The 13639-nt window shown below is 54.4% G+C and overlaps 1 protein-coding gene across 4 annotated transcripts in view; it reads right to left on the bottom strand.

The window, feature by feature from the left end:
* Nucleotides 1-13639, bottom strand: part of ITGAL (integrin subunit alpha L) — a 38494-nt gene continuing 24855 nt past the window's right edge. For 2 of the 4 annotated variants that reach the window (XM_025854206.2, XM_025854205.2), the window contains exons 22-31: nt 11971-12081; nt 11552-11631; nt 11367-11453; nt 9779-9854; nt 5053-5166; nt 4737-4793; nt 4542-4640; nt 4043-4138; nt 3249-3359; nt 1-1414 (exon numbers count right to left, since the gene is read on the bottom strand). In XM_025854206.2, coding sequence (XP_025709991.2) covers nt 1241-1414; nt 3249-3359; nt 4043-4138; nt 4542-4640; nt 4737-4793; nt 5053-5166; nt 9779-9854; nt 11367-11453; nt 11552-11631; nt 11971-12081 — 1005 coding nt within the window. In that variant the 3' untranslated portion in view covers nt 1-1240. Of the gene's footprint in view, nt 1415-3248; nt 3360-4042; nt 4139-4541; nt 4641-4736; nt 4794-5052; nt 5167-7479; nt 7811-9778; nt 9855-11366; nt 11454-11551; nt 11632-11970; nt 12082-13639 lie in introns of those variants that run through there. The other 2 variants (XR_003204847.2, XM_025854210.2) reach the window with 2 other exon arrangements.

The raw sequence follows: 13639 nt of genomic DNA on the forward strand, positions 1-13639 counted from the left end.
TGGACTTTCCCATTTATGGGGTAAACACAGGCAGGCACTGTGTCTGGTGCCGGGAGCCAGGTGGACAGACATGACGGGCGCCTTGAGCTCACAGCCTCCCAGTGGGGGCCACGGTGGGGCGTGGGGCGTCCCCGTGGGGGCTGTGGAGCAAGGAGGCCAGAGCCTGGGGAAAGATCGAGCCTTGAAAGGTGGAGACGCCATGGGCCCACCCAAAAGTTTTCTCCGTCTTCCTACAGACACCCTCCCTAGTTTGGTGAAATTGCGTCGGGCGCCTACTGTGGCCGGCTCTGTGATGTCACCAAGGTGAACATGACCGGTATGGTCCCTACCCCCACCGAGTCCATGGCTGGATTTGAGAGATGAACATTAAGTAGCAAACATAATCCACGCTATGAGGGAGAGTGCAGGTGAGGGTAAGCATGTGTGATATGGGAACCCCTTTGGGGCGGGGGTGAGGGCGGCGGCTGCCCTGAGGCAGTTCTACTGGAGCTGAGATAGAAGGCTGAGTGAAAGTCGGTCAGGGAAAGGGCTGGAGAGGAATGTTCCAGGCAGAGGGAGCAGTCTGGGTGAAGGCAGTGAGACAGGAAGGAGCTTGGCTCACGAGGAAGGTTGGTGTAACTGGAGCTCAGGAAGGGAGGTGGGGAGTCTCTGGAGGAGGCCAGGAAGGCAACAGGGGCCCGAATTTGCACTGGCATGTTAAGGATATTCTGCAGATTCTGGAAGGCATGCTCAGGAACTTGGTCTCCAGCCCCAGAGCAAGGGGTTTGCAGCAGCAAAGTAGTGACGCAGATCAGGTTTGCTTTCCGGCGGCAGATGGAAAGCTGACAGGACTCCGGGCAGGACAGAGTGAAGGGCAAGGTTCTGGGAGTCTGAGGCCTCTGGGGACATCCAAAGGCAGGTGGGTGTGAGGGCTGGGAGAGTCACTAGGTCCTGAGATGACAGTTTTTCCAGATTTAGATCACATATTATCTTCCAGGGGAGGATACTAAGAAGCACCAGGGGCAGCCAGAGCCAGCTGACCATGACAAGGCCTCCCCTCTGTGGTCTGCCCGCCCATCCCTCAGGGACCCTCACCATGAGCCCGCAGAGCCCGCAGTGAGCGCCGTGTCCCAGACAGCGACACGGAGGCCCAGGTGGGGGCAGTGACTTGCCCGAAGACACACAGCAGGACACAGGTAGAGGCAGAGAGCCAGCCGGCATCCCGAGTCCAGTTGTGGGCCCTCTGCATCAGGCCGGGGCCTCAGTCTCTGCCGTCTCCATCCTGGGTCTCCTCCTCCTGGAGGGGTTCCAGGCAGCCCGGGTCCCCAGCCTCTTCCTTGGACACTGGCTTCTCAGAGTCTTCTCTAGGGATTCCATTGGAAGCTTCTGCAGTAGCCTCCATCTTCTCCTTCAGGTTCCGTTTGAAGAAGCCAAACTGTAGGGAGACAAAACTGGCGTGAGGAAAGTCCATGGAACACTCTGGACCAATCGGCCTCAGCAAAACATCAAAGCACCCTTCATGGTAATGAGTCATGCATGCCACGGATGTGTGGTATCCGCTCCAGGGACGGGGCGAGGTATCTGCCACACCGGCTTCCTGGCAGTATGTTGAAAAGCTGTCCGTTTAACAGTTTATTCTTCAGGCTCATCAAAATGTCATGGACCAGTATTTGGGGTGGGCGGTTTGACAATATCCAGGAATACTAATAGCAATAGCCTGCGCTTACATAGTGCTTAGTATGGGCCACGTACTCTCTGTTGAAAGCTCAGAACATACATATTCTTCTTCTTCTTCTTCTTTTTCAAAACGTATATATTCTTTGGCTTAGCCATTCCAGCTCCAGGAATTAATTCTAAAGAAGTTTTGGACAAGTGTGCAAAGATGTGGGAGCCAAGAGCCTTTTTTGGTCACTGTTTAAAATAGGTGGAAATTAGGGGCGCCTGGGTGGCTCAGTGGGTTAAGCATCTGCCTCTGGCTCAGGTCATGATCCCGAGGTCCTGGGATGGAGCCCCAAGTCGGGGGCAGCGGGGGAGTCCCTGCTCAGTGGGGAATCTCCTTCTCTCTCTCCCTCTGCCCCTTCCCCTGCTTGTGTTCTCCCTTGCTCTGCTCTCTCTCTCTCTCTCTCTCGCTCTCAAATAAATAAATAATCTTTAAAAAAATAGGTAGAAATTACAAACCATCTAAATGCTTATCAGTGGGGATCTTGTTTAAATAAAAGGTGGAGCATCCAGATAGCAGCAAACCAGCCAGGTTAAAGAGTAAGAGGTGCATCTGACTGCTCACACAGAGAGACAGCAAGATAGAATATCCGGTGGGAAATACAAGCTCCCGAGCAGTTTATATGGTATCCTTCCATTTACATTTTCTTCTCTCTCTCTTTTTTTTTTTTTTTTAAGATTTTATTTATTTGACAGAGACACAGTGAGAGCAAGAACACAAGCAGGGGGAGTGGGAGAGGGAGAAGCAGGCTTCCCGCAGAGCGGGGAGCCCGATGTGGGGCTCGATCCCAGGACCCTGGGACCATGACCTGAGCCGAAGGCAGATGCTTAACCGACTGAGCCACCCACCCCCCATTTACGTTTTCCACCTGTGTACACAGACACTGACTTTTCTCTTTGTCTCTCTCACACTCACACGTATACACATATTTAAACAACAAAATTAGAACCTGGAAGAACAGAAACCGAATGGTTGTTAGCAACAACCCTCTGGGAGTGCAACAGGAAGAAACGAATTTTCTGCGTTGTCTTTTGCTGGAGTATTTGAGGGCTTCATATGGAACATTTGCCCTCTGGCATTCTTCACCTGGCGACTCCCCCTTCAAATCCCAACTCAAATGCCTCCTCTCCTGGGAGGCCTTCCCAGACTTCCCCAGCCTAAGTGAGGCTCCAGCACAAAGGCCCTTGAGTGGAGCCCTTACCATGTGTGCGCCTGTCTGTCTCCCCCATTAGACTGTGAGCCCCGCAAAGGCAGGGACCATGTCTGTGGGATGTCGCTCTGTCCCAGGGCCTGGCCCCTGAGACGTGGGCGCAGCCCCCTTCCCCAGGTCCCCAGTCCTGGCTCTGCCAGTGCTTGGTGGAGGGATGGGGGGGAAAAGTCTCCCTTGCTCTTTGGGCCTCACGAGCCTTATCTGTAGAAAGAGGGAGTAGGCGGAGGCCGCCTCTAGCTTTAACGCTCCCTGATCCTGACATTCTCTGCCCCAACTCCCGTGAACCCCCTCCAGAGCCTGGCTGTCTCAGGCAGGCGCGTGGCCCCCAGCAGCCCCCACCTTGTAGAGGACAGCGAAAATCACCAGCAGCAGCAGGAACCCCCCGATGCCGCTCAGCACGTACACGTGGAGCATTTCCTTCTCGTAGATGATGTCAACCTTCATGACGACCTGCAGGAGGAGAGAAGGGGGTGTAAGGAGAAGGCTCTCCCACCTCCAGCATGCTTGTGAATGGTGACGTCTTCGCGTTTCTGGTCGGGACTGCTGCCCGACACCGCCAGGCTGGCCCAGATGCCTCTCCCCAGTGAACCTCCCCGTGCAGCTGCCCGAGCGAGCTGGTAAACATGCACACCACCCATCGGAAGCCCTGACATGGCTTCCTTGGGGCCCAGAATGAAATGCCAGAATCTCAGCTCAGCATGCAAAACCTTCCAGAATCTGGCTGAGGTGCAGCTTCCCTTCCCCTGCTCCGAGCTTCCTGCCTGGGTGGCCTGGGCCCCCACACTCAATGCTTGCTCTGCTTCGAGCACTTTCCCGTCATGCTCAGAGTGGACACGGGGTGGGTACCCTTTGCTGAGCTGCCATCGAATTGATCTCTGCCTGACACGTCTCAGACAGGTGACCGTGGGGCCCGCTTGCCCACCAGTGGTGGCGGGGCGCCCATGGCATCCAGCCCGGCCTTGGCCAAGGCCAACAGCTCTGAGCGCCAGGAAGCTCTTCCTTCTGGGCCCAGCCCAGACCTCCCACGGGGCCCCTCTGGCTTCTGGTTCGAGCTCTTCCAGCTCTGCCCTGGGGCTCCGCGGAGCCCCCTGCTGCCCTCTGTTCCCGAAGCTTCTGAGGAGGCAAAGCCATACCTGGGCCAGCGAGGCATTGCTGCCGTAGAGGTGGAAATGCCTGCTACTGTTGAAGGAGATGGAGAGGGAGCTGCAGAGGTTGAACACGGAGGGGGCCTGCGGGAGGGTTGGGGGAGACGTCAGGCCAGGGGAACAAGGAGCACAACCCACTGACCTCTGCACCCCACCTCAACTGAGGGGGAGAAGCCGAGGAGAAGGGGCCCCAGTGGGGTGCACCGCGGCTTCTGAGTTCTCTTCCGTAGCGTCCTAATGGGCCACGTCCCACGGCTGGAAGGAAATTTTTCCTACAGGGAACCCAGAAGAACCATCCATAGGCCCATGAAAACAGCCCTGCAAATTTCAAGCCAATCATGGTTCTCTTTCATCTGCCACTGTGGAAATATCAGGGCTTTGCATCTGGGTACTAGAGAAAAATGCAGGAAGCCCATCTGGTGCGGAAGCCCACTGCTCAGCCCTCGGGATCCCCTAACCCCCTGCGTCTGTTGCCAGCAGGTGCTACCTCGATCTCTCCCACCAGCTCCACAGTCCCGTTCACTTGGACGAGGATCTCCTCCTTGAAGACAAGTGGGCAGTGGAACTTGGTTCTGGGCAAACAAGGCTGTCAAGAACAAAGACAGCAGGGGTCAGTGAGGCCTGTCTTCCCACCTGCACTCTGCCGGCCCCCACCCCAGCTTCTGAGCCCATGGGCCCGGACCTCAGCCACACTGGGCAGCCTCTCGAGATCCTCAGGATGGCAGGTCACAGCAGGCTCCTAGGAATGATGAGACGGGGTCTTTGGTTAGTCCAGAGCAGAGAGAGGACGCTGGCCCCTTAAGGCCAGAACGTGGCCTCCCTCCCAACTTGCCGGATCTAGGGCATCCCAGTTCACTCCCACTGGCTCTTGGCAGATTCAGAAATCACTGAGCCCAGCAGGATGCATCCATCCTCACTCCCTTCCCACACATCTGTACCCCTTTATGGGCTCACTCCCACCAACCTGGGTGTCTCTCCCTCCTCTGGGCAGTACTCACCATCTGCACACTCCACTTGTGTGTGATGGGCCCCTCGCTGTGAGGCCCTGGCACCCCAACCAAGGCCTCCAGGGCGGGCATGTTGTGGTCATAGACAGAAGGCTGAATCCTCACCTAGGACAGAGGACATGGGCCCGCAGAGCCCTAAATGCCAGCTGCCCCTCCAGAGGCAATCCTCACTGGCTGAGGCCCGAGGGAGGGGTGGGGGAGACGTCAGGCCAGTGCGGGCTACCTATGCCTCTCTGCCTTCTCCACGGGGCAAACCCTTGCACACCCAGCAAAGTACCGCTCAAGTATCATCTCTGATGGTTCGGCTGACTCCCCAAGGGGAGGGCGGCTACCCCGCCATGTGTTGCCCCAGCGCTCCACGTCCCCAGCAGGACGTGGGTCTGTCTGTCCACGGACTACACGCTCCGTGAAGGCAGCAGCTGTGGCTTCTTTCCCCAACAATTCCCCGCTGCCTGACACACTACTTAGCACCCAGCAGGTCTCCAGAAAAATCGATGCTTGAATGGGCAAAAGAACGAACGAAGGGCATTTAACAAGGAGAGATGCAAAAATTGTTTGCACAATGCAGGTTGGGAAGGACTCATTTTGGCGAGGGCACGGAACTGATTTAAGAAACAAGTCCTGAGTACCTTTTAGATGAAAGGGCCAACTGTGCGAGGCCTGGGAGACGCAGAAGCGGAGAAGAGAGTGACCCAGGAGTAGCACCACGGAACCACGGCTCAGGGAGGCCAAACAGGGAAACTAATATCCAGTTGGAGAGGTTCTACCATTAGTCACTTGACAAACACTTGTGGACGCTTGAAAAATATCAGGTATATTAAATTGAAAAGGCCTCATGTCAGAGGCAGCATTTGACTTTAACCGTGGACGACAGAGAGGACTGGAACAGATGAAGACGGCAGAAGGCACCCAGGAAGTGAAAATGTGGGGAGTCAGGACAGCACCAGGCGAGTGTGACACAGCAGGAGGTAGGGGGCCTGGGACAGAGAGGAGGTAGCACGTACGTCTGGAAAGGAGACTTGGGGTGAGATTGTGTGCCCAGAAGGCCTAAGTCCAGAAATCAGGGGACCCTCAACTAGGCAAGGCAAGTCAGCTGAGGAGGGCAGGCTCTGGGGGGGCTCCCTCACGCCAGGCCCAGAAGGGAAAGAGGCGGGGAAGGCAGGCCGAGGTCCAAGCCAGGAGCCTGTGCCAACAGCTGTAAGAGGGAGAGGAACCTGAGTCTGAACAGTAGTGGGGGCCAAAGAGACAAGAGAATACGGAATAGAAGTTGAGGAGGCAGGGGGGCCCGGCACAGAGGAAGGACAAATTCACCCAGACTTGGAAGTTTTGCTTGAGGAAAAGGGTGCTTTTGAGCACCCCTGAGGTGATGCTGGCTTAGGGGAAAGTGATACATTTGGTTTAGAACATGCTGAGACAAAGCTTCAAGAGGAACAACTGCACTCCTAGGTATATACCCAAGATAAATAAAACATGTCTGCACCAAAACTTGTGCAGGAATGTTCAAACAACACGGTCTGTAAAAGCTAAAAAGTGGAAACCACCGAGATGCTCACCAGCTGATGCCGGGACAAATCTAGCTTGGCCTACCTCACGATGTAATACTATCTGGCAATAAAAAAGAATACAGAACTGGCCCGGGCTACAACGCGAATGACCCCTGAAAACACCATGTGAACTCAAAGAAGCCAGTCACAAAAGACCCCATACTGTAGGATTCCTCCCCTACATAGAGGTTCTTTCCGGAATAATGAAAATCTTCTAGAATTAGATTATGGTGATGATTGTACAACTTTACTAATATACTAAGAGCCACTGAACCCTATGCTTTATTATTTTTGAAAAGATTTTATTTACTTATTTGAGAGAGAGACAAAGAGAGCACAAGCAGGGGGAGGGGCAGAGAGGGAGAAGCAGACTCCCTGCTGAGCAGGGGGCCCCAGGACCCTGAGATCATGACCTGAGCCAAAGTCAGACCCTTAAGGGACTTAGCCACCCAGGTGCCCCTGATCTGTACACTTTAAAAGCAGGTAAATCAGGGGCGCCTGGGTGGCTCAGTCGGTTAAGTGTCTGCCTTCGGCTCAGGTCACGATCCCAGGGTGCTGGGATCAAGCCCCACTTTGCGGCTCCCTGCTCAGCAGGAAGCCTGCTTCTCCCTCTCCCTCTGCCCCTCCCCCCATTTGTGTGCTCGCTCTGAAATAAAATCTTTTTTTTAAAAAGCAGGTAGAGGGCGCCTGGGTGGCTCAGTTGGTTAAGCGACTGCCTTCCGCTCAGGTCATGATCCTGGAGTCCCGGGATCGAGTCCCACGTCGGGCTTCCTGCTCAGCAGGGAGTCTGCTTCTACCTCTGACCCTCTTCCCTCTCGTGCTCTCTCTCTCTCAAATAAATAAATAAAATCTTTTAAAAAAATAAATAAATAAAATAAAAAAGCAGGTAGATCGTATGGACTGTGACCTGTATCTCATTCTATCATAAAGCTGTTAAAAAAGGCGGAAAAAAAGACGCTCCAGGGCATCTGGGCGGAGAGCAGTGACAGGCTGCAGGGCCAGGCGCGCTGCGGGAGCAGGAGGGTCGTGGTGCGGAGTTGTGAGCTGGGAGGGGGACTCGAACTGTGGGAACCCATGCCGGCGGGCAGTGAAGATGGGGCGTGCGGGGAGACGCACGTAAGAACGCTTGCTGGGCCTCCCGTGGCTCTCGCCAAGTGCTGGTGTCTGTGGTGGGCAGCACCGTCCCCGTGTCACAGAGCGGAGGACTGAGGTTCAGGGAGAAGAATTTGTCTGAAGTGATCGGGGAGCAGAGCGGGCGTCTGGACCCAGGCTGCGCCTCCAGAGACTGGATGGGCTGTGTTCTATCACCTTCCCTGGACGATGGACCCACCTAAAGTAGGTGCGGTTATCATCCCCATTTTACCAATTGAAAAACTGAGGCTCAGAGAGGTTAAGTGACCTGCCCAAGGCCACACAGTTTGAAATGGCAGAGCTTTAAAAAGATTTCAGGTCCGGCAGAAGCCTGTACGCCTAACCGGCCAGGGGAGAGGGAGGCCATGAGGAAGAAGACCCCACGGGCTGGCTGCCCAGCTCTCACTGGATTACCATGCCTGTTGAGCTCATAACAGACCCGAGCTGACCTCCCTGTGGCAACTAACAGGAGAGCTTCCGGCAGGAGGGAAAGATCCCCAGGGTCCCACGCCTAGTTGGGTTTCGTTAAAACAGACATCATTAGGGCCTTTAGCAAGAGTGGCTGCGCGGTGGGCCTGGAGGCAGGGAGCCAAATGCAGAGTTTAAGATGCTGGAGGGTGCTGAGGTGGCTGGAGGTGGCCGGAGGCATCTGGCCCTGATGACTATCCTGAGAGAGAGAGAAATGGGGTGTGGGGACAGGTGGGAGCACAAAAGGTTTGAGTTGGTTCCCAGAGGAGTGGGGCAAGAAGGGAAGCAGGCTTCCACAGTCGCTGTGGAATCTCCAGGCTGAGGCCCAAGACCCGCCTCAGCCATTAACAGCCTCCACTCCCCAGGCACTGGGCCAAGCACTCCACGGGGAGTAAGTACCCCACTTCAACCTCACAACACCCACAAGTTCTCGTTCCAAATGCCATTTGTCACAGCAGGGAACTGAGGCATGGACAGTTAAGCCCTTGGCCCAAGGTCACACAGAGATCCAGGGGTAGAGTTGAGGCTTGGATCCATGCCTGCCCAAGTCTTCCCCACTATTCTGCTGGCGAAAGGACTAGTCTGCCAACCTCCTTGGGGAACCCAGAGGCATCCCAGTGAACAGCACTAGAAACCAATCCTACTGGCCATTCTCTGTGCAAATGGGCATCTGACCTCCCCAAGGGTCCCTCTCCTCCATCATTGATTCCGGAGGAGATGGCTCCAGCCTCTGTTCTAAACGGGCTACCTGCCTGGGGTCCCTCTCCTGCTGGGTTCCTGCCCCAGTCTGCCCTGACGCCAACACGGTCTTGGGCAAAGACAGTTTCTCTTTGGGGCCTCAGTTTCCTCCATGGGAAAACAAGAATGCCTTCGGCACAGTCAGTGCCTATTCCTCTCTGAGGTTACCTCTAAAAAGGCCTTAGACTCCTAGAGCTTTAGTCTCAGGGGCTGGCCTCCCTCTTCTTTGTTCCCATGAAGATTGCTATTACAGCCCCGAGCATATGGCATGAGAAGTGACAGATCATTAACGTAGAGGTTAAAACATGAAATTTGGTATTCCAGTAAGTGCTGGAATCTGACCTTTCCCCTTTAGTGGCTGTGTAACCTGGCAAGTTATTCGGCCTCTCTGTGCTGTGGATGTCTCATCTGTACACTGGGAATGGCCACGCCTCTACCTTCTGGGGTGAGAATCACGGGGGCATGGGGTCACGTATATAAAGCACCAGGCAGAGAACTGGGTCAGGGGCCCTGACTGACTGACCTGCTGCCCCAGCATCTAGCAAAGTACCTAGACTAGACCTGTGGTTCACTAAACGTGTGAATGAAAATCTAGGTTCTCTCTCAGAGTGCTTCTGGCTCTCAAGCTCTGTGATCCCACAAAGGATCCAGTGCTGGAAACGAGCCGGAGGCACTTCCGTGGGGGCTGTGAGGAGCTCTAGAAAGGATCACGGGATGAGGCGGAGGGCGCCGGATTCGCCAAGGATGGGGCTTGTGTCTGCAGCCTCTGCACTTTCCTCAGGATGGGGCTGGAAACTGTGTGACCCAGAAGGGCCTTTTCACGCGGAGGTTCATACCTGGTAGAAGTGTTTGACAAGGTGTCTCTTGGGGCCCTTGGGGGTGAAGCTGACATACAGTGTGGAGGTTTCCTTGCTGTGGAGAGAGGGAAGAGCAGAGGTAGAAAGAGAAGACAAGGACCCAATCTCCAGCAGGGCAGGGGCCTGGGCCAGGGGAAGCTTCAGAGGGGACTCCCAGAGACCACGCAGCCTTGCTCTCATGTAACCTTCCAGCGCTCTGCTGTTTCCCTTTGGAAAGTGAGGCTCGTGGAAGGGGTCTGTCTGTTGTCCAGTGTCCTGCCATGGAGGGCCAGGGCTGGAACCCAGGCAGATGTGCCTTTGGAGCTGTGTGCTCCCTGCCACACAGGGTCTCCACTGTCTTCTGGGTCCCTCATCTCCTGCATAATGGCACCAGCCTCTGGCTTCCTCGCCATCCCATCCTTCCAACGCCCTTCCTAACGTCACTGTCTGATCCTGCCACCTGCCTACTCGGAATCCGCCGATGGCCCCCTGCTGCCTACAAGGGTCAGGCCCACAGTCCCACATGGCCAGTCCTGCCCGCTGCACCCCACACACACCTGTAGTCCCCCACGCCTGCACCCTCCCTGCTCCCCAAATCCACCCCACTGCTTGCTGCTTCCTTTTGTCTACGCTCTTCTCTCTCTCTCTTTTTCTCTCTTTTTCTCTCTCGGGAGAACGTCCTTCCTCCTCCCTGGCCCTTATCTGAACCCCCTCATTCCCCAGACCCCAGTTTAAGCCCCTACCTCCCCATGAACCCTCCCATCTCTCCTCCAACCCAAATCACCTCTCCTGGCTCTAATTTCATATCGCACTCCAGGTAACATCATTGTGTTTGGCATCTGCCTTCAAAAGCACCAGAGACCTTGGCTCAGTCACTGTCTCTGTCCCCCTCTCACTGAGCCAACCTGAGAAAGCTACTCTACTTTTCGGGCTTCATCCTCTCTCCTGTAAATGAGAAAATCCAACTGGGGATCCCCATGGGTCCTTCCCGCCATAACCTTGTGAGACTCACTGATTCTGTGTTCGCATGAGCTTGGCCTCTCCTACCTGACTATGAGCTCTCTGTGGGCAAGAGCCATTGCGAACAGTTTCTCCTTCTCTCTCCCAGCGCTCCTGGCCCCCAGGAAGCGGGGGGCCTCTAGCACGGGGTTCTGGAGTCAGAGAGACCGAAATTCGGATGCCAGCATCGGTGCTTCCTAGCTGTATGACTCTGGGTGAGTTCCTCTCTCCTCTGAGCCTGCCTGTTCCCCGGTAATGTGGAGAGAGGCACAGCTGCCCCCCGAGGGGCTGAAAGCTCCAGGGGAGGCCCCAGCTGTGCACTGCAACGAGCACAGTGTCTGAAATAAGGTCAACACTCCGTGTGCTTTTTCTTCCATCAGTAAACCATTGATCTCAGAACTCCTAAAGGGCCTCCACTCTTTGGGGTGTTGAAAACTCTTGGGGTTATGGCTGGAATCAGTTCTAATGACCCCTGGGGGGCCAGAGGAAAGGAGGTGGCTCTGAAGGAGAGCCCCGGGAGGCAAGGCTGAGCCCTGGGTGGGGGAGGGGGAGGTGGGAGGAAAGGGCTGGTGGGCTGCTCAGGACTTACTCCTCAGTGAGGATGTTGATGGGGTACAGGACGGGGATGCTGGTGGTGGCCAAGTTGTTCCCCAAGACGTCTGAGTCCTCATTGTCACTACACAGGGGCAAGGCAGAGGGCAGCGTTAGGAGAAGCGCGTGGCCAGAACCGCGTGGCTGTCTGCGAGCCGGGGCGCCTGCCTGGGGCCTGCTCACCAGCTCACATTGGCGTGCAGCTCGACAAAGTCCCCCCAGGAGCTGTTCAGCAGCGTATGAAACATCACCTGGATGGCAACCTGGCAGGGGAGGAGAGGGCAATGAGGAGGGAAGCACTTCAGGGCCCCCAAGCCCAACTGCTGTGACACCGGGGACCACTGTTATTTGGCCCCATAAATAGGTGTTTTATCCCCATTGTACAGATGATGATCCAAAGTTCCAAACATTTAAGTTGTGTGTAAGGTCACAAAATGAATAACCCAACCCCAGGTTTATCTGATTCCAAAGTCCAAGCTGTCATTCCCTTTGGGGTAGGAGGGGGGAGCTTCTTTACCCATCACCTGCACCCTTCCCTCCCTACCTCAGCCCAGAGCCTCTCGGCGGCGGAGGTTTGGCTCCTCAGGGTTTGAGGCACTTACCAAGCTACCTGCTTTAAAGATGGGAGAGCTCACATTGCAAGAGAGGATCCTGGTCAGAAGCTCGGATACCTCGGGAAGCTCCTCGCAGCTCACAGGTATCTGGCTGTGGGGCTGCGGGTGAGAAGAGAAGGAACAGACTTCTTAGTGGGCAAGGCCAAGGTTCCCGGAGGCCACCAACCCTCAGGGCCCACGTCCCCCTGCTCTGTCCCTGCCAGGGCATATTCTCAGGGTGGGGGGCGAGAATCAGGGGCACAGCCAGAGGCTTCATTCAAAGATGTTCACCACAACGCTATGTATAATTGTGAAAATCCAGAAGTGATCCAATAGTTCAAAGAGCTAGGAAGAGTTTGGTGCGCTGAACAATCCCAGGCGAGGATACAGTGAGATCTACACAGTCAGCAACCATTTTTAAAGTGAGCTCGAGGGCACCTGGGTGGCTCAGTTGGTTAAGCGACTGCCTTCGGCTCAGGTCATGATCCTGGAGTCCCGGGATCGAGTCCCACATCGGGCTCCCTGCTCAGCAGGGAGTCTGCTTCTCCCTCTGACCCTCTTCCCTCTCGTGCTCTCTATCTCTCATTCCCTCTCTCTCAAATAAATAAATAAAATCTTTAAAAAAAAATAAAGTGAGCTCGAGCCTTGATCCTGGGCTAAGCAGCATAGAACCATTCATCTTCACCATCATCTGTGAGGACGGATCTCAGCCTCAGATCGGGGAGGGACTTCGATAAGGAAACAGAGGCTTGGGGAAGTCCGGTGACTTCCCCGGGTCCCACCCCTGGGTCATCGGGCAGGGATCTGGTAGGAAAGTGAACGCAGGTCTGTCTGACTCTGGATCTTGAGTTCTACATCACTCTACTAGATGCCCCGTGAGGAAGCATTTAATGTTGCTGGGTGAGAATAATTCAAATGTCCACCGAAAGATGACCGGATAAACAAAATGTGGTCTATCCATAAAATGGAGTATTATTTAGCCTTAAAAAGCAAATTCGCCCATGCTGTCACATGGATGCACCTCACAAATGCCATGCTAAGCGAAGAAGACAGACACGAGAGGACAATATCCTACGATTCCACGTCTGTGAAAAATCTAGAATAGGCAAATTCATAGAGACGGAAAGTAGATGAGAGATGACCAGGGGCGAAGGGCGGGGAATGGGGAATTATAGCTTTTAATGGATTGAGAGCTTCTGTTTGAGATGATGGAAAAATTCTGCAAACAGATGCCGGTGGCACAACATTGTGAATGTTCTCAGTGCCACTGAACTGTATGCTTGAAAAGGGCTAAAATGGTACATTTGCTATTACATATATTTTACCACAATAACCATTTGTTTTAAAAACAAGGAGGAAAAATAACCAAATGGAGAACAAATTGCCAATCAGTAAACACAAGTACAGGATGAATGAATATGCAACGTAATTTATATGTATGTGTGTAGATACACAGCAGGATAAACACCAAAATATTAAAAGTAGTAAGTGCTGAGTAGTAGGAGTATGGGGTGATAGTCTTCTCTAAACTTCTCTGTGATTTCCAGCTTTCTGTGGTGATCATGTATTACTTCTGTGCTGAGAATTAACAAAGTAAAAGTTGTATTTAAAACAACCCAGGCTTGGTGGCGCCTGGGTGGCTCAGTCGTTGAGCGTCTGCCTTCGGCTCAGGTCATGA

Source organism: Callorhinus ursinus, unplaced genomic scaffold (assembly GCF_003265705.2).
Source record: "Callorhinus ursinus isolate GAN/ISIS: 27379988/994484 unplaced genomic scaffold, GSC_fseal_2.0 scaffold87, whole genome shotgun sequence".
NCBI lineage: Eukaryota > Metazoa > Chordata > Mammalia > Carnivora > Otariidae > Callorhinus > Callorhinus ursinus.